The sequence below is a fragment of the Erythrolamprus reginae genome, chromosome 12 (assembly GCF_031021105.1).
Source record: "Erythrolamprus reginae isolate rEryReg1 chromosome 12, rEryReg1.hap1, whole genome shotgun sequence".
Classification (NCBI taxonomy): Eukaryota; Metazoa; Chordata; class Lepidosauria; order Squamata; family Dipsadidae; genus Erythrolamprus; species Erythrolamprus reginae.
The window spans coordinates 16509788-16530432 of record NC_091961.1 but is presented as its reverse complement, the minus strand read 5'-3'; the positions used below and the strand labels follow the sequence as shown (position 1 = coordinate 16530432).

Below are 20645 nucleotides of genomic sequence, written 5' to 3'. Positions count from 1 at the left end.
CAGCACATTATTTTATCCCCTGGTTAGGGCTTAAAAAAAACTTATTCGGAAAGAGTAACAATAAAAGAGCTTGCAAGGTAAGAGCTGGGAAGATTGTTAGCACCTGGTTAGGGCTGGAAAGAAACATTCGGGCTGGAAAACCATTTTTCGGAGAGTAACAATGAAAAAGCTTGCAAGCTGGTAAGAGGTTAGCACCTAGTTAGGGCTGGGGAAAAAAATAAAAGGCTATATTCAGAATATAAGATGCACCCAAATTTTCAGCCTGTTTTGGGGAGGAAAAGGGTGCATCTTATACTCCCAAAAATAGGGTATGCATTTGCTGCTTTAGCTGTAAAAATAATAAAGGCAGTATATAAATAAATAAATTTGAAAGACAATCCCTACCCTGAGCAATGAAGTTCCTCTCAAATTTCTGCAGAAATTCAAGGTAGAGAAGATCATCAGAAGTAAGTGCTTCTTCTCCTACTACTGCTTTCATGGCCTGGACATCCTTCCCGATGGCGTAGCAGGCATACTAGACAAAAAACAAACACAAAATTAAAGGACTGTGAAGTTTACTAAGAAACATGTCTCCACATTTCAAGCAATAGGACCGTCATAAGAATTTTGAGATTATTTCTGGTTTGAAAGGCAATTAGACCAGGGAATACTTGTGGTTTTTTGGGATCCTACCTCTCATAAAGAAATTGAGAATTTGGGTTTTTTTAATTAAAGATCTTTCCCCCTAAATTAAAAAAAATCTAATAAAGGAAAGAGAGAAGGAAGGAAAGCTTTTTAAAGCAAGAAAATGGAGGAATTATGGACTTTTTTTAGTAATTCCACTTACCAGCTGGTTTGATACTTCAGCATGATCTTTTCTGGTCATTCCCTCCCCAATAGCAGATTTCATCAATCGAGACAAAGAAGGAAGTACATTGATGGGTGGGTAAATCTGGAAGAAGAACCAGGTTTTAACAATGGCGCTGACAATTTACAGGGAAGAAATGTGAAGCCAGTAATCATGACAGAACGAAGAGATGGCAAATAGATCAGCTCTTTGATAATTCCTTCTTGGACAATGAAAACAGTGGCTTCATGTGTAACAGGCACAAAGCAGTATTTTACAATATGAAATACTAACCTGTCGGTTGTGCAGCTGTCTGTCTACGTAGATTTGGCCTTCGGTAATATATCCCGTTAAATCAGGAATAGGATGTGTTATATCTGCAAGAGAAGTTGCATCAAAGTGCTTCAGTTTCTTTGCAAATTACATGACCAATTACTGATCTGTTTCACATATAACCTACTGAGCCACAAGAGCTGTGGTAGCATAGTGGTTAATGTTTTGAGTGCTCCTTGTCCACCTCAGGTCATGTCAGATTCTGAGGAGAATGAGCCAGGTCCCTCTGGGTACCCTGGGCCAGGGGTTGCCAGAGGAAGCAGAGAGCAAGAGTGAGGCAGAAAGTGACTTAAATGAGCTGAGGGGGCTGATGTGACATTGAGGGAGTGGTCCCAGTCAGACAGTGAGGAAAACATGTTAGTGGAAAAACAATTGGATAAATCTTCGCTATAGAAGAATGCTTCAAAAGCGAGAGGACCTCCAGAGTAAGAGGTATTATCTTATAGCCTTAGCTCTTTGAGGTGTGATGTCACTTCCAGGAATTATAAAGCAATGGGATTATGGAAAATGGGGCATGGAGACTCAATGCTGTTTTTTGGAAGAGACATGAAACTAAGCTTTAAAACCATGATTTCTGTTGCAAAAATATCATCCTTGTTGACCGCTGTACTAGCAAAGACTTTGGTGAGCAGATTTATGTTTCAGTAAATTGGCTTTGGGACTTTACCTCAGGAATGTAGATAAAGATTGAGTTCTAGTGCTCTTCCCCGACCAAAATCAAAGCTGGCTCTAAAAGAGATAGTATTTGCATCTATGCTGTTTTAACCCTATGTTTTAATTCATGTATGCTTGATTTTGAATAAAGAGTGAGTTTTTATTAATTAAATAAGTGATTCCAGAGATTGGAATTTGTCGGAGGCCTGTGAATCGGAACAGTTAGAATATAATATTACATGGTAATTCTACTAACTACCAGCAGTTCGATTCTGAAGGTTGACTCAGCCTCTAGGTTGACTCAGCCTTTTGTCTTTCCAAGGTGGGTAAAATGAGGATCCAGATTGTTGGGGGACAATATGCTGACTCTGTAAACCACTTAGAGAGGGCTTAAAACACTATGAAGTGATATATAAGTCTAATTGCTATTGCTATTTATATCTTAGTGTGTTCAATGAACCCAGCCATTATGGTTTATTTATAGCACGAACTATAAATCCAGCCACTGTGACACACTAACCTAAGCAGAAGAAACAGAAAAAGCGATCCAAATACAAAGATCTATTAAGGAAGGATACTGCTGTGGAAAGCAAGAACCACCAAATGCTTGGGAAAAACCATTCCCTTGTCTAGGAAGGCTGTGTAAGAAACCCTTGGAATTATAAAACACAGCTCATAGCAACATTGTCTGAATTGTGAAATGTTTGCCCATCAGGCTTAATGCATTTAATCTTAGCCTGCAGGGTCAGGTATCAGATGTATAGGTTGCATGCATCAGATGCAGAGGTTGAGAGAAGTTCCAGGACTAAAAGTAAGCCTGAAAGAGAACCTACCATCATTGGGCATGGTAAGAATGGGAATCTGGGTAATGGACCCATTCCTGCCTTCTACTCGTCCAGCTCGTTCATAGATTGTGGCCAAATCTGTGTACATGTAGCCAGGAAAACCACGCCGACCTGGCACTTCTTCTCTGGCAGCTGAGACCTTTGAGAAATGAAGGTGAACAGGTTGGAATAACAGCAGAAGCAAGAAAATAAAAAAGTGTCTTCAAACTTCTGTCCCCAAAGCTACACTTTTTTGATATAGCCTTTGGATCACTACTTTTCATCCCACTGATCTCTCTGTGAAAATCAAGACTGTTACCATCTCCTTAACATAAAGAAATATTTCCCTGAACCTAGCGTGTAGCTCAGGTATTGTCTCTGGAGCCACATGCGGTTCTTTGGGCCCTCTGCTATGGCTCCTTGTCGAGTGATCCCACCACTGGCTAGCCTCACCCCTCACCCTCCCTTTCCAGTCACTCCTCACCTGGGAAAGTAAGGGCGATGGTAGCAAATAGAGACTCGTTCCATATTCCAGAGCAGAAGAGAAACGCCACGTACTTGCCTCTTTTTCCAGCCCTTTTTGGTGCTGTGCGCACCTCAGCTGCTGAGGGTGATGCATGACTTTCTCTCCGCCCCAAGACACTGGTCTGACCCTGTTGCAGCTGTCGCCACTGCTCTTGCTGCCTCCATGTGCTGCTGGCTGCTCTTGCAGCGCATTGGGCAGCGGAATTAAATTTAGCGCACTTCACAATGGGAGAGATGGTTTTTCATCCTCCTCCCATTACAATGCGGAGCATCGGCTGCAGCCAAGCTGGGCCAGTGTTTTTGAACGGAGAGAAAGTTGCGCGTCTCCCCGATTATCTAAGGTGCATGCAGCACCAACAAGGGCTGGAAGAAGGGGCGCTTTTCTCCTGCTCTGGAATGTGGAGTGAGTCTCCATCCATTGCCACCACCCTTACCTTCTCAGGCAAGGAGTGACTGGAAGGGGAGGGTGCAGCCAGCCAGTGGTGGATTCAGCAAACAGGAAGCCATAGCAGGGGGATGAAGGAGCTTCATTTATCTAGGAAGAGAAGGTGAATTTATCTATGTTGAGAAGGTGGTGTCGCTCCAGCTCCAACGGTGCTTAGATGAAGCCCTTGGCAGTCAGGATTCAGGCTCAGCTACAGCACTGAAACTGCTTTGGTGGATGATCTCTGGCGAGCCCAGGACAGGGGTTTATCTTCTATCCTGGTGCTTCTTCACCACTCAGCGACTTTCGATACCATCGACCATGGTATCCTACTGCACTGGCTGGAGGGGTTGGGAGTGGGAGGCACTGTTTTACAGTGGTTCTGCTATCTCTCTGGTCAGTCGCAGTCAGTGTTAGCAGGTGGCCAGAGGTCGACTCCTAGGTCCCTCCCTTGTGGGGTTCCTCAGGGGATGCTCGCCCCTGCTGTGTAATATCTACATGAAACTGCTGGGTGAGATCATCCGAGGGCATGGGTTGAGTTACCATCAGTATGCTGATGATACTCAGCTATACATTTCCACCCCGTGAAGCAGTGGAAGTAATGTGCCGATGTCTGGAGGCTGTCAGGGTCTGGATGGGCGTTAATAGGCTCAGTCTTAACCCCGAGAAGACAGAATGGCTGTGGGTTTTGCCTCCCAGGGACAATACCGTCCCTCCATCATTCTGGGGGTGGGGGTGTCTTTGCCACCCTCAGAGAGGGTCCGCAACTTGGGCGTCCTCCTCAATCACAGCTGAGCTTAAAAGACTATCTCTCGGCTGTGGCGAGGGGGGCGTTCGAACGGGTATGCCCTGTGCGCCAATTGCGGCCCTATGTGGACAGGAGTCACTTCTCACAGTCACACCCTTATCACCTCGAGGTTCCATTACTGCAATGCTCTCTACATGGGGCTGCCTTTGAAGAGTGTTCGGAGACTACAAATTGTGCAAAATGTAGCCGTGCGAGCTATCGTGGCGCTACCAAGATCTCCCCACATTTCAACATCACTCCATGAGCTGCACTGGTTGCCAATTGGTCTCCGGGCGCAATTCAAAGTGCTGTTATGACCCACAGGGTGCGTTCCAAAAGTAATGCAATTGAATTTCCCGCGCTGCTCCTATTGATCAGTGGGACCAAAGCACATGGAGTGGGGGTGGGGTGGGGACACTAAGATTTGCCATGAAACCGGTCTCAGTGCTCTCCAAGCTGTGGAAGTGGCAGGTTGTCAGTTATTGTAAACCTCTGTGCACAGACCGTGTCACAAAAAAAATGGAATCGGAAATTTGAAGTGAACTTTTGCAATGTATTGAACCTGATTATTTGGACATCATCATCACTGGTGATGAAACCTGGGTTTTTGAATACGACCCAGAGACAAAACGCCAAAGCTCTGAGTGGCACAGCAACCAGTCCCCCAAGCCCCAAAAGGCAAGAATGAGCAAATCAAAAGTGAAAACAATGCTCATTGTCTTTTTTGACAGTAAAGGAGTGGTCCATAAGGAGTTTGTTCCTCAAGGACAGACAGTTAACGCTACCTACTACGTGGATGTGCTGGAAAGACTCTGAAAAAGGGTCATGAGGACAAGAAAAGATATCTCCGCTATCTGGCAACTCCATCATGACAACGCGCCTTGCCACAACGTGGTATGAGTCCGCGAGTTCCTGGCCAAACACCAGGTGCCAACGCTGCCCCAACCCCCTACACTCCTGATGTCACCCCAGCAGACTTCTTTTTGTTCCCTCGAATTAAGACAGCCCTGAAAGGAACCCGTTTTTTGTACATAGAAGAGATCCAATCAGCTGTGACGAAGACCTTGCGAGAGGTCCCTGAAGACGCCTTCCAGGGCATGTACCGGTCATAGCAGAGTCGCTGGAAATAATGTGTAGAGGCCCAATAACAGTACTTTGAAGAATTTTAAATGTCTGTGCAAATCTGTTCAATTGCATTACTTTTGGAACGCACCCTGTATAAAGCCCTACATGGCTTAGGATCAGATTATCTTCGGGACAGTCTTCTGCCTCATGTATTCCAGTGGCCAATTAGGTCCCACAGAGTCGGTCTTCTCCATGTTTCGTTGGCCAGACAATGTTGGCTGGCGAAGCCTAGGGGAAGAGCCTTCTCTGTGGTGGCCCCGGCCTTCTGGAACAAACTCCCTCCGGAGATACATACCGCCCTCTCCGGGCCTTTCGTAAAGCCCTGAAAACCTATCTCTGCTGATGGGCATTGGGGCCATGAGTGATAAGACTGTCTCCGGCCGTTACTATATATGATTGAATTGGATGAATGGGTATGATTGTATATGGGTTTAAAAAAAATATTTTTTAGTAATTTGTATAATCTTTCATAGTTATTTAGATTTCTTACATATTGTTGTATTTATAATGTTGTACGCCGCCCTGAGTCGCCTCAAGAAGGGTGACATAGAAATCTAATGAGTGAATGAATGAATCTGAAATGACTCTTGATTTAAACCATATGGTAAAAAACACCCAAAGAAGAACATTAGCAAAAACAAAACAAAACCCAATCCTTGCCTGTTTTTGGAAATTGTATAAGAAGACACATACATGCGCACGCGCACGCGCGCAAGCACACACACACACACTCTTAGTGGGGGAGGGAGGAAGAGAGAGATGAGATGAAAGAGAGATAGAGAGGGAGAAAGAAAGAGAAAAGAGAGCGGGGGACAGACAGACAAACACACGGACACACACAACACACAGAGAGAGGGAGAAAGACCTGTTTCCCAGAGAAAAGAAAATACAAAACCTGGGTGGGCATGGCTGTGTGTGTGTGTGTGTGTGTGTGTGTGATGTGACTGGATAAGAGAGAGTGATGTGAAGTTGGCCATGCCCACCCAGGTTTTGTGGCTGCTGGTGTTTTCTGTGGGAAACAGGTCCAAATAGCTCTTTAAGTGTTTAAGGTTGCAGACCCCTGGTCCAGCTGATGGGCATGCAATAGGTTTACATACCCGTTGATGATCTGAATACCACACACTTTTACTAAATGCCCTTTTGAATTCATTCATGCTATATATGAAAGGCAATAACGCCAGAATATTCTGCATAAATTCTTTTTTCTCAAAAAACCCATATAATCTTCAGATTCTTAGTTAATTTTATTTCTTACAAGCTAGAAAATTCAAGCTGGGGAAAATATTTGGCTGCACAGTTCAACAGTTGTCTAATTGATAGACTAAATATGTACCTCTCTCAGAGCTTCTGCGTAGGAACTCATATCTGTCAGAATGACCAACACGTGCTTCTCACACTGATAAGCCAAGAATTCTGCAGCAGTCAGTGCAAGACGAGGAGTGATTATCCGTTCAATGCTGGAAAAAGGTAATTAGCTCCATTAAATGAATTATGCAAGTGAAGGACTTGCTTTTTCTCTGAAGATTGTCTGAATATAATGAGTAGACAAATACATCCAGTGCTCTAAGACTTCACCCTATTTCAGTCACAAATAGATGCTTAGATGTTCCATGAAAGCCTACACAATTAATATTAAAGGCCCCACTTTTGGTAATATGATTAATATACAAGATGAAATCCAAGAATAAAGATTCCAGTCCACTTACGTTGGATCATTAGCCAAATTCAAGAACAGACACACGTTGTCCATGGACCCATTTTCTTCAAAGTCAGATTTGAAAAATCTGGCTGTTTCCATGTTCACCTGGAGTAAAGCAAGAAGATAGAAGTCGACCCAAACTCAACTTACAGAAAATATCACTGTATGCCTACTAGATGCCTACTATGTTTGTACGTTTTGCTCTTTCCCCCAATTTTAATTTTTTTAGCCAAAAGGTGTTGGTTATCACCATTAAAGCCCTAAATGGCTCAGGGCCAGACTATTTACGGGACCGCCTCCTCCCTCATACCTCACTGTGGCCAGTAAGGGCCCACAGAGTCGGCCTTCTCCAGGTCCCATCCAACAAACAATGTCAGTTGGCGGAACCTTGGGGAACAGCTTTCTCTGTGGCGGCTCTGACCCTTTGGAACCAATTGCCTCCAGGGATCTGCACTATCTCCACCCTACAAGTCTTCCGGAAAGCCTGGAATTAGGCTGATTGCAAGTATGTATGTTTTTTATGTTATTATTGACTTTTATTGTTGTTATATTTATTCCTATTGTTATCCACTCCGAGTCCGTTTGAAGTGAGTGGTAACTAACTAACTAACTAACTAACTAACTAACTAACTAACTAACTAACTAAGCAAGCAAGCAAGCAAGCAAGCAAGCAAGCAAGCAAGCAAGCAAGCAAGCAAGCAAGCAAGCAAGCAAGCAAGCAAGCAAGCAAGCAAGCAAGCAAGCAAGCAAGCAAGCAAGCAGCCAAAAGTTGCAGCAGTCTCAGAGAAATGGGGGCAAGTTACTCTACCATGGAGGTTCAAATTCAAATTCAAAACTTTATTTTCACAATATGTGTGTACAATGAGATTGGCTGAGGTGCCCATTTTTCTTAGCAATGAAGGAGAAAATAATTTTGCATGCATTTAATTACTTACTCCCATCGCAGCAAATACAATGGCAAAGTTGTCAGCACTGTAGTCCATCACGTCTTTGGATTTCTTCACCAAGCCTGCCTGACGACAGATCTGAGCCGCTATCTGAGGTTTAAAAAAAAAAAAAGGCAATGTATGACTTGAGTGTAATAAAGAGTTGATTATTAGGAAGAATGTAGATGATAATCCAAGTGTCATTTATGAGGGTAACTACTTTCATACAAGTAGTCCTTGACTTGCATCTATAATTGATATCATTATTCTGTTAATTGAACCTGGAATGTAGGAGAACATAGGCAGAGCCTGAGGATGGAGAGTAATCAGTCCAGTCATTATGTTCTCACAAGAATTCATCTTGAATTCTATTAACTCTTATTTAACGCCAATTTAGTTTTCACCATTATTTGACTAGATTCTTGTCACTAAGCATGAACGATAAATCGGCTAAAGTAGAATTTAAAATGTGGTCCTGATTCTTTGTGCCTGACACAGAATGACAGCCGTTAGTCATGCCAGTTAAGGAGGTCATCATGTGACCAACCAGATTTTATAGCAACTTTTTGTCATTAAGCGAACACCATGGCTGTTAAGCAAGTCCATTGCTTGCAAGGGGTACCTTTTGCCAGAAGCCAAAAGTAAAAAAAAAAAGTTTTTGGCAAACAAAATCAATCAATCGTGGCTTGTGGTCACAACTGCAGGACACTACAAACAGCCATAAATATGATCACAGGACTGCTGGATACCATGGTCATAACTTTGAATGGTTGCTAAGCAACAATCATAAGTCAAAGATTGCTTATTTATTTATTTATTTGATTTTTTTTAATGCCGCCCTTCTCCTTAGACTTAGGGCGGTTTACAACATGTTAGCAATAGCACTTGATTTGATTAAACCTAATATAGAATGAAAAGTAATAGTTCAGCTATATAGGCATATATATGATCTACCTAACCAATCTCTGAGTTCTGGGGAAAAAACTGGCTTACAAAGCAACTCACTTCATGAAAAAAAATTCTAAAAAAGAACAGAAAAAACCACATCTGAAGATCAGTCTTTATCTCACGTCCTTCAAGAGGGAGATGAGGTGCTTGTAAAAGGATGTTTCCAGTTGTGGACCACATTCTGTGGAGAGGTGTAACATTTACTTGAAGTGCCTCTCCACATCTCCAAGAAGGCATCCTTGGATTTCATACAGCTTTTAAATGAAATATAATGGAGTTCAGCTTTCAGTGTGATTTTAGCTTAATGTTTTGATCTATCTTAATGTTAGGATTTATTAAACACTTTTACTTTTATGCTTGTTTTTATACTTGAGCTTCAGGAAGGACTTGCTAGAGAGTGGCCTCCAGTTTTTTCCTTCTTTTTGATCTGTCCAGGAATTTCGACCATATGGTCATCTCCAAGTGGAGGAAGTGAGATGAATACTGTACTCCTTAAAATGCTATTCAAACCCTACCTCGTTATGGGGCAATCCAGCAGCAGAGAAAATGGGGATCTTCTGGCCTCTGGCAATACTGTTCATACCATCTATTGCAGAAATGCCAGTCTGAATCATTTCTTCTGGATAGATTCGACACTGAGGGTTGATAGGCTGACCTATTTTAATGGGGAAAACAGTCCATTTTATTCTGCATTTTTGAAAAAAAGCATGACCAGCATTTCCCACAAAAAATATTAAAATACAACATACTCATGTTACAGTTCAAGCAATATGTCTAAGGAAGTGGGTATTTTTGAAGCATCTATACCAGGAGTGTCAAACTTGATTTCATTGAGAGTGGCATCAGGGTTGTGTTTGATCTTGGGGGGGGGGGGGATTTCCAGCATAGGCATAGCCAGCTGAACATCACTCGTGTTGGGGGCGCCTGTGGCAGCTCAGGTGGGATGCATTGTCTCCAGCAGAGGAGAGCGAGATCAGGGAGAACACCAAACCCATCCTCCAGAAGAGCCTTGCCGGCCCTCTCAGGTCATGCAGAGGACCCATGGAGAGCAGTGCAGGCTGTCCAGAGGCCTAGGCAGTGGAGGGCAATGTCCAGCCCGACCCTCAAGTTCCCAGGGCAGCAGGACTCCACAGCCCAGCCCAGCTTCCCCAAGGAGATGCCCAGCTGCGCATACCTCCTCAAGGGTGCTATTCTCACTCAGCTTGGCCAGGTTGCTCCTAGCGCATGTTTTCAGCATGCATGTGGCCCCTCTGGGCTCCATTTTTTGGCTGCGATGGCCTCCTGCAACCCTCTGCCAGTAAAAGCAGCGCGGGGGGGGGGGGGAGAGCTCCATTTTCACTGGCAGAGGCATCGTGAAACAGTCCTTTGCTGTTTCTGGCCTACGGGCCAGATTTAACAACCCTGAAGGCCAAATTCTCAGGACCTTGAGTTTGGCACCCCTGATCTATACATAGCATGGTCTTGTGTGAGTTACTAACTGCAACCTACTGCTTAATCGACAGCCTCTAAAGATAGTGAGGTACTTTCAAAGTTTGAGGCCACACTGCATTTTTATTATTTAAATGACTACATAATGATAAGCCAATTCTGGTTCCTTAAAGACCTCACCCAAGCAATGTTCACTTCTCATAATCACTTAACGCAAGTTAAAAGTTTCAAGGCCTTGAAACTAGATCTTGCAATAATTGGGTTAGAACAGTGATGGCGAATCTTTTTTTCCCAGGTGCGCACTATCATGCATGTCAGACTCTGCATTTCTTTTTCATGGCCTGCTTGTATTGGCTTCCATAAGAAAGGGTGGGAGGGGAGAGGAAGCTGGAGGGGGGGATATGGAGGGGAAGTGCACTGGAGGAGCCCGTTTGAAAGAAGGGGGAGTTAGCATTGCCGCCCCCTACCTGGTACAGTTATGCAGAGCAGACCTGCTTATCACTAACTCAAGATCAACGGCCTTGCATTCCCCATGTGTAACACCAAATGGATGAAGCACCCACCTATGCACAGAGGGGATGCCCAGGGGAGAAATTGGGAGGGTTTTTGGATACTTTGTATATGCTATGTGCGCACCTTTTTCCTCAGACTTTGCTTCACTTTTGTTGCGTTCATTTCTTGTCTAGTAAAAGTGCTCTTTAAAACTCCAATGGACCATGAGTTTTACTTCCCTAGATCCTGAAAGGAAGCAGACCTGACAGCGCATGTGTGAGTGCCCACACCCATAATTCAATTCTTGGAGAGGGCATAAATACCTTTCCCTATCCCCCGGAGGCTGGAAACGGCCTGTTTCCCAACTTCTGGTGGGCCCAGTAAGGTCGTGTTTCACCCTCCCTAGGCTCCAAAGGCTTCCTGGAGCTGGGGGAGGGTAAAAACACCCTCCCCTATCCCCCAGGGCCTCTGTGCGAGCCAAAAATCAGCTGGCCAGCACACACATGCATGTTGGAGCTGAGCTAGGGCAACAGCTCATGTGCCAGCAGATATGATTTATTAATTGGACTTGTATGCTGCCCCACTCTGTGGACATGGGATGGTTCACAACATATCAAAATAGGCGTTGATTGCTTACCTGAACACCTCTTCTCATACACTGAGCAGGTACAGCTCGCTGTCCAATTTGCATAGGACCGAGCCTTGTTTTTTAAAAGATTGCTGGATCCACACCTTCCCAGAATTCGCAAATCCATAGACTTAGGCTCAAAAGTTGTGGCTCAAAAGTGCTCTACTCTCATAATTAAGAATATAGATTAGAAAGGTACAACCACAGTCAGAAAGACATAGGGAGGGACATGACTGCTGTACCCGCTCAGCATACAAGAAGAGGCACTCAGGTAAGCAATCAACGCCTATTCTCCATACTAAAAGAGCAGGTCCAGCAGTCACGTGGAACATACCCAATAGATGTGTCCCTAGGGAGGGATTAATTGGCTCTCATAAGAGATAACGGATTGGAGGACTCTTCTGCCAAGGCAGCACCCACTGAAGCACAAGAGTCGATTTTATAGTATGAAGGAGTTGGGTGAGGCCCAGGTGGCCGCTTTGCAGACTTCTTTCAATGGGGCTTGAGTGGCCCAAGACGCTGTTGTGGCTGCATTTCTTGTAGAATGTGCCGTGATTCCTCTTGGTACATTGAAGGAAGCTGATTCGCAAGCTTTTGAGATTGCCCCTCGAATCCAATGGCCAAACACGGTTGACGAGATCTTGGCCCCCAGAGATCTGGGGGGATAGGCTACAAATAAGGCTTCTGACCTACGAAAGGTCCTGGTTCGTTGGATATAGATCCACAGTGCTCTGGTAATGTATGCCATCCGATGGAGAGATGATGGTTCTGGTTGGAGCAGAAGGAAAGCAGTACTACGTCCTGAGACCTGTGGAACACGGAACAGACCTTTGGAGAAATGTGGGGTCCAAATGGAGGACTACTTTGTTTGAGTGGAACTAGCATAGGTCTTGTTGGATGGAAAGAGCCACCAGTTTAGAAATGCGTCTGGCAGAGGTGATTGCCACAAGGAAAGATACCTTGAAGAACAGGTGTTTGAAGGAAGCGGACATTAATGGTTTGTATGGAGCTTGAGTAAGAGAATGCAGAACTCGAGGTAAGTCCCAGGATGGATATCTGTGGACAGTGGGAGGCCTGAAGTTTGAAATGCCTCTTAACAACTCTTGTATTTCAGAGAAACTACGTAGTGGTTGTCTGCGGGGTCCTGCCAGGACCAACAAATGGTGTTGGCTGAGAGGCCTTGATGAAAACCTCTCATGAGGAAGGACACAATCCTGTGAATGGGAATACACAAGGGGGAGAGACCTTCCTGCGAACACCACTGGTGAAATTTAGACCAGGTGTGGTCATAGATCCTATTGGTAGATATTCTTCTGGATTTTAGGATCACTTCCATGGCATCTGGATCGTAACTTCAAAGATCTAGGTCACGCCGGATAACAGCCAAGCGGTGAGGTGGAACCAATCTTTTCCTGGATGGTGAGAGGCCCCCTGCTGCAGCATATCCCCCAAAACAGAGAGTCACCAGGGGGCCTGGATGGAGAGCCACTGAAGTTCTGCGAACCAGGGATGGCTGCTTCCACTCCCGGGGACAGGAACCTGGAATAGAACCGAGGGAGTTGAGTGTTGGCTGCGGTCACAAACAGGTCTATCGATGGGGGACCGAATTTGAGGCAGATCTGGTGGAACAGGTCCGGATGGAGGCTCCAGTCTCCCGGGTCCAGAGTTGATTGGGAGAGCCAGTCCGCCTGAATATTGAGGACTCCCGAGGTGTGGTTGGCCGAGGACTGCAGATGTTTCAGTGCTTCCTGCATCAGGGCCTTGAACCAGGTGCCCCCTTGACAGCAGATATGGCTCTTCATGGCCATATTGTCCATTAGGACCAGGATATGTTGGTTGTTGATGTGGGATTTGAATTTCTTGAGGGCTAACGACATTGCTCTCAGTTCTAGCCAATTGATTGGCCTGGAAGACTCCTCTGCTGACCACGTGCCCTGGGCAATCAGGCCCGGTGCGTGGGCTCTCCAGCCCACCAGACTGGTATCCGTGGTGATAGTAAACTGGTCTGGAAGCCTGAACAGGGATCCTTTGTCCAGGGTGGAGGAGGTCCACCATGAGAGGGACCTCAGGATGGTGAGAGGAACGGAAATGGAGCGTGCCGAGTTGCTGGTTCCCGATCTCTGGGATGGCAACAGAAGCCATTGGAGCTCCTTGGCGTGGAGACGAGCCCATGGAATGATGCCAATGCAAGACACCATATTTCCCAGTAGGGAAGAAAAGGTGGCAATGGTGGTCTTCTTTTGGGATCTAATTTGGGAGATAAGCTTTCTGATGCTTATCTTCCTCTCAGTAGAAAGGAAGACCTGGGATTGCCACAATCAATAAAATTGAACGGGTCCAAAGACGGGCTACAAGAATGGTAGAAGGTCTTAAGCATAAAACATATCAGGAAAGACTTAATGAACTCAATCTGTATAGTCTGGAGGACAGAAGGAAAAGGGGGAACATGATTGAAACATTTAAATATGTCAAAGGGTTAAATAAGGTTCAGGAGGGAAGTGTTTTAATAGGAAAGTGAACACAAGAACAAGGGGACGCAATCTAAGTTAGTTGGGGGAAAGATCAAAAGCAACATGAGAAAATATTATTTCACTGAAAGAGTAGTAGATCCTTGGAACAAACTTCCAGCAGACGTGGTTGGTAAATCCACAGTAACTGAATTTAAACGTGCCTGGGATAAACATATATCCATCCTAAGATAAAATACAGACTAGATGGATCATGAGGTCTTTTTCTGCTGTCAGTCTTCTATGTTTCTATGCCTCCAAGTGTTGAAAAGAAGTGGAAGGAAGAAGCTGACTTTTTTTTATATTGATAGAAAAATCATGTTCCTGTAGGATAGACATGGAAAACTGAAGATCTGAACAGGTGCACTCTTTGGAGAGACCGTGAATTAAAATGTCACCCCAATAGCACAAAATATGGATGGGAATAGCCCGGATGTGGGCCGCTAGGGCGCCTAAGAGCTTAGTAAAGACTCGAGGGGTTGAGGAGAGGCGAAAGTGCATGGCCCTGTATTGATAGTGCTTGTCCTGGAAGGCAAGATAGGGATGTGGAGATAGGCCTCTGTAAGATCCAAGGAAGACATGGAGTCCCCCAGATGGATGGATGCTAAGATGGATGACAGGGAATGAATCTTGGATTTTCTATACTTTCTATACTGATTTAATCCCTTAAGATCCAGGATGGCTCTCCATCCTCCAGAGATTTTAGGAACCATGAAGAGGATGGAATAGAAGCCCAGGTCTCTTTGAGAAGAGGGCACTGGCTGGATAGCTTTAATGGAAAGGAGGTGTTGGATTGCTTCCTCCATGCGGAGGTGGGAGGGAAAAAAATCTAGGAGACGGGCATGAAATGAAATGCTTAGGAAGCATGGAGATAAACTCCAATTGGAGCCCCCATTTGACCGTGGAGATAACCCAGGCGTCCTTACAGGAACGGCGCCAGCTGGAGGCAAACTAGGCCAGGCGCCCCCAAATAGGAATAGGATGGTCATTACCACCTGGACCTTTCAGAGACTCTCGAGGAGGAGGAGCCCCTCTAGCAGCGAGACCCTCTATCCCTATCTGATTGGGAACAAAAGTGGGAGTTATACTGATCTGTGTTTCTTTGAAATGCGAAACCTTGTTCTTGCTGGCGACTGGGGCGCCGAAAGGACTGTTGTGTTTGGGTAGCCTTCTTGTAGTGGGACCCAGGACTTTCTTTTTGTCAGTGTTCTCTGTAAGCAGCGGGTCAACTAGGTCGCCAAATAGAAGATTGTGCTTCAGAGGACCCATGGAAAACTGCCAGTTTGCCTCACACCCGCTTGCCAGGGACGGGGCCAGAGGAGTCTTCTGGCCACTGTTGAGGCAACCACTGATTTCATAGCAAATCTTGAAGATTGCAGAGTGGGATCTGTCACATCCTGGGCCGCTGCAGATACTTTGTTGAAGTCCTGGTGGTCCCGTAGATCAGGGGTCCCCAACCGCCGGGCCGCGGACCAGTACCGGGCCGCAAGGCATGTTGCACCGATCCGCGGAGTCAGCAGCTGCTGTGGAGCCGGCGAGTGCCAAGCTGTTTCCTGTCTCTTTCCCCTCGCGTTCACTCAGGACCGCCATTTCCCTCGGGCTGAGAAAACCTTTACTTGCTTGCTTGCTTTCTTCCTTTCCTGTCTTTCTTCTCTTGTCGAAAGTGGTCTATTTCCTCCTTGCGAAGCCCTCGCAAAGCCCTTGCTCTGCCTGCAGCTCAAACGGAAAGGCTTTGGCATTGTGCAGCTCTGTTTTTGCTAGGCTCCCCCACCCAGGCTCCCCCACCCTATTCCCGGGGTCCTGGGTGGGAGCGAAGCCAGTGGTGTGCGTGTGACCATGAAACCCCCACCACCAGCTCCGGTAATTTTCTTTTGGAAGGATTCCTTGCTGCAAGAAAATTACCGGATCTGGTGGTGGGCACTCCAAGCAGGCAGCGATCACAAAGGAAGGTGACTGTGTCCATGGAGGCACCTCCTCCTCCTCTGGGATTCCTTGCTGGAATCCCAGCCGGAGCGGGCGATGGCGGGGGGGTGTCCTCTGAATCTGCTGAAAGGCAAACGGCAGTCCCGAGTGAACGCGAGGGGAAAGAGACAGGAAACCGCCCCTTCCTACACTTCCTCCCTCTGTCACCTCGGTTCCCCCGCAAAATTAAAAAGGGGGGGAGGGAAGAGAGACAATGGAATGATAAGCTATACCCTCATGTTTAATCCCGCCCAAAACCACACCCCTTTCTGCCCCCACCGGGCCATAGAAAAATTGTCTTGCTGAAACTGGTCCCTGGTGGAAAAAAGGTTGGGGACCACTGCCGTAGATCATCGGGGGTAATATTTTGTTGAAGCTGCTGTAGCAATAATAGCATGGCTCTGGTGAAAAAGGACGCTACTGCTGCGCATTTAATAGCCCAGGTGTCAGCGAAGAAACACTTCTTGAGCATTTGCTCCAGATGTTTGTTCTCAGGCTTTAAACCTCTTCTGCCTCGCCAGGCATGGCTACTACAGAATGGAGCATTTTCACCAGTTCATCTGCTCTGGGGAAGAAAGGAGATCTTCATAAGATGGAGAGACTTTATATAATTTCTTATCTTTGGATGTGGGGTTAGAGCCCAAGGTTGGGTGGTCCCACTGCTTCAACAGAGCATCTTTAAATGACTTAGGCATGGGGATGACCACAGTGTCTTTCTGCTTCTCCATAAAGAATGGAAGATTTTCCTCTTGAGGAGCTGTAGGTGCAGGTTTGTCCTGAGCCGCAAGGCCTGTAGCTGCTCTGGCCTTGAATAGAAGGGGCTTGAACAGCTGGAAAGATGGTAGCCGGTGAGGGAATCTTGATTTGGGATTCCTCATCCTCTGACAGGCCTTGGAATGGATCATCCCTGTCCTCTGGATCCTCATCTTCCTTGTTCTCATTCTGTGAAGAGTCAAAGTCTGTTCTTGAACTGGTACGCTATAGGTTGAGAAAGAGCTCATGGGCCTGGAGGTACATGGGGGAGGACGAAGTTGAGGAGGCATATTGATAGCCAAGAGTTTGGCATCAATGGCTTGGGATAAGGCAGAAAACATAGACTGTCATTCTGGAGAGAGGTTAGTAATAGATGCAGGCAGCTGAGGAGGCACCCTGTGGGCCTGGGCTGGGCCTGGCTCTGGGGGATCCTCCATGAAAATTTCTGGCTCCCCTGGACCTAAACCCCATAAATTAGGTTGGGATCTGTTTAGGTTTGGCTCATCCAGGGAAAGCACAAGGACACCTGAAGGAGGCAGGTCAGAAGCCTCTGGAGGATCGGCCGGAGGGTGGTGGTGGTGCTAATATGAGCTTAGGCCCGCACTCTCAAGGGTTTAGCTGATTGCTCATAAATTTTCTGAAGTTTTGTCCCGCCTCTTCTCAGCTCTAGTGGCCCTAGCCACGGGGGGGGGGGGGGGGGAAAGGAGGAGGGGGAGGAGAGAGAGCTGCTAAGGAGGAGGAGGAAGAGGCAGCCTGGGGGATGGATTCAATTTCATCACCAGCAGGCCTACCATCCTGGAGACCTTTAGAAGAAGTGCCTCTCTTGGGAATAGAAGAAGCTATGGCCTGAAAAACTTACAGGAACAAGGTCTGAGCCAAGGGTGGAGAAGCTACGATGAATAGGCAAAAAAATTCCCAAGAGGAAAAAGGTCCAGACTCCTAGGCCCAGGAGCGTCTGCAACTCAAAGACAATCTGGACAAATCCAAAGTTCGTGCCAATAAACAACCAAGACACACTGGTTAAGAGGCCTAGCAGATGAGTAATAGCCTGAGAGTTTCACAGCCTACTCTGGGCCAGGCGGTGGACTTTATGGTGCCAAGCAGCTTGCGGGTGGGCAAGCTGAAAGTGCCGTTATTACTGGGCGCTGAGGGCCTTCGCGCCAAGGAGAAACTCCAATTTTTTGAATGGAGAATAGACTAAAGTCCAGGAGACAGAACAAGAGAGCTTGTTAAGAGCCCCACAGCGCAGGAGGAAGAAAGCCACAATCAATAAACCTTCAGTACAAAGAAAAACAATATACAATAACACATTTGAAATCCAATTAACTAATCTAAAACTATTCAAAAAAGGGTAAAACAGAAGGCTCATTCCCTAGGCCCCACCAAGCGACATTGTCTAGTTGATGGGACCTGGAGAAGGCCGACTCTGTGGGACCTAACCGGATGCTGGGATTTATGCGGCAGAAGGCGGTCCCCTAAGTAATCTGGTCTGATGCCATGTAGGTCATAACCAACACCTTGCATTGTGTCCGGAAACCAACTGGCAGTCAATGTTTGAATTGATTTGAACATTTGGATGCATACAGAGATAGTCAACAAACCTTCAAATCAATCTTCAAATCAATCACTTCATTCACCGAATCCACAAAACCATTGCAAACCCCAACTGATGGGATCATAGCAATTTTATTAGAATGGGTGTTTTTCAGTTGTTTTCATGTGACTCCATATTTATTTATTTATTTATTTATTAGATTTGTATATTTGCAACTGAACAGTCATACAATTCTGCTTTCCTGAGCTGTCTCTTTCATTATATTACTAAAGAACTGCAAACTCATTTCCTGTGAGAAATGCATATTGTTATATTAAACATACCCATGATATCAAGGTAGTCTTCAGCCAAGACTACAGGACCTCTGTCTATAGGTTTTCCTGAGCCATTAAACACACGTCCTACAAAGATCAAAATGAGAGAGAGAAAGAGAGAGACATTATTATCACAGAAGCTACCATATTGCATACAAAATAGATATCAGGACAAGTTACATATAAAGTTTTCCATCAAATAAACAAAATCTGATACTACCGAGCATATCTTCAGACACCGGGGTTCGAAGGATATCCCCAGTGAATTCACAAGATGTTCTCTTAGCATCGATTCCCGAAGTTCCTTCAAACACCTACAAAAGGGCAAATACACTTCGTGTTTTTATTTCAAAATTATATCCATTGTCATCCATGACTTCCTACCAACATTTAAATAGAATTAAGGTAGTTATGCTTGTCCTTTATTCTAGGCTTCAACAGCTCAAAAATAGCTTTACAAGACTATTTTGAAGGGAAACTAATTCCAAACCCAACAGGAAATAAGATGTTAAGCTTTTCTGGAACAAAATTATCGTGAGACCAGAAACTGAATGTACTTCTCTTTCATAAGAAGCCTGGAGGTATTTATTTATTTATTTATTGGATTTGTATGCCGCCCCTCTCCGGAGACTCTGGGCGGCTAACAGCAACAATAAAGCAGTGTACAATAGTAGTCTGATGTTAGAAACAATTAAAAACCCATTAATATTAAAAAAAAAACATACATACATACATACCATGCATAGAATTGTAAAGGCCTAGGGGGAAGAGGGTCTCAATTCCCCCATGCCTGACGGCAGAGGTGGGTTTTAAGCAGCTTACGAAAGGCAAGAAGGGTGGGGGCAATTCTAATCTCTGGGGGGAGTTGGTTCCAGAGGGCCGGGGCTGCCACAGAGAAGGCTCTTCCCCTGGGTCCCGCCAAGCGACATTCTTTAGTTGACGGGACCCGGAGAAGATCCACTCTGTGGGACCTAACTGGTCGCTGGGATTCGTGCAGCAGAAGGCGGTCCCTGAGATAATCTGGTCCGGTGCCATGAAGGGCTTTATAGGTCATAACCAACACTTTGAATTGTGATCGGAAACTGATCGGCAACCAATGCAGACTGCGGAGTGTTGGTGTAACATGGGCATATTTGGGAATAGGTATACAATTTCTAAAATATTACAGCTCAATTTAATAAGCTCAACATAAAATCTTATGTTAAAAAATATCAGACCCTAGAATAGCAGGTAAGAATACAGGCAGTCCTTAACTTACAACAGTTCACTTAGTGACCATTCAAAGTTACAATGGCATTGAAAAACATGACTTTTTCATGCTTATAACCTCTGCAGCATCAAAAATCAGATGTTTGGGAACTGGTTCATATTTATGACGATTGTAGTATCCTGGGCTCATAGGATCCCCCTTTTGTGGCCTTCTGACAAGCAAAGTCCATAAGGAAGCCAGATCCACTTAACAATGTTACTAACTTAACAAATTTAGTGATTCATTTAATAACTGTGTCAACAAGTCGTAAAATGGGGCAAACTCACTCAACAAATTTGGGGCTCAATTGTGGTCATAACTTGAGGACTACCTATAAAAGTGTGTATCCTGTTATTTCAGATAGCTTATTTTCATTTCAAAATTAGAAATATGACTGGGAAGCAATGTACCTGAACTACAGCTTTGGATCCACTGACTTCTAGGACTTGTCCACTTCTCTTTGTTCCATCAGGAAGTGTCAAATGCACAATCTCTGCATACCTGGGAAACTAAATGACAATAATTTATTTATTGTATTTATAAATAAATTATTTATAATGACAATCAATCATGCAAAGAGATTTTTGTTAAGAGCAGGGGACAACACAAAATTAAAGCACAAAACATCAAGGGTGATCAAGCTCATTTCTTCAAATTTAAATGTTAAATTACAACTTGAATAAACT

At 45.2% G+C, this 20645-nt stretch overlaps 1 protein-coding gene across 1 annotated transcript in view; it reads right to left on the bottom strand.

The window, feature by feature from the left end:
* ATP6V1B2 (ATPase H+ transporting V1 subunit B2) overlaps positions 1 to 20645 on the bottom strand; it is a 34844-nt gene that overhangs the window by 2869 nt on the left and 11330 nt on the right. The window contains exons 3-13 of the mRNA XM_070765435.1: positions 20370 to 20468; positions 18931 to 19024; positions 18720 to 18797; positions 9587 to 9726; positions 8133 to 8234; positions 7205 to 7302; positions 6832 to 6955; positions 2647 to 2797; positions 1121 to 1203; positions 827 to 931; positions 385 to 514 (exon numbers count right to left, since the gene is read on the bottom strand). Coding sequence (XP_070621536.1) covers positions 385 to 514; positions 827 to 931; positions 1121 to 1203; positions 2647 to 2797; positions 6832 to 6955; positions 7205 to 7302; positions 8133 to 8234; positions 9587 to 9726; positions 18720 to 18797; positions 18931 to 19024; positions 20370 to 20468 — 1204 coding nt within the window. The remainder of the gene's footprint in view (positions 1 to 384; positions 515 to 826; positions 932 to 1120; positions 1204 to 2646; positions 2798 to 6831; positions 6956 to 7204; positions 7303 to 8132; positions 8235 to 9586; positions 9727 to 18719; positions 18798 to 18930; positions 19025 to 20369; positions 20469 to 20645) is intronic.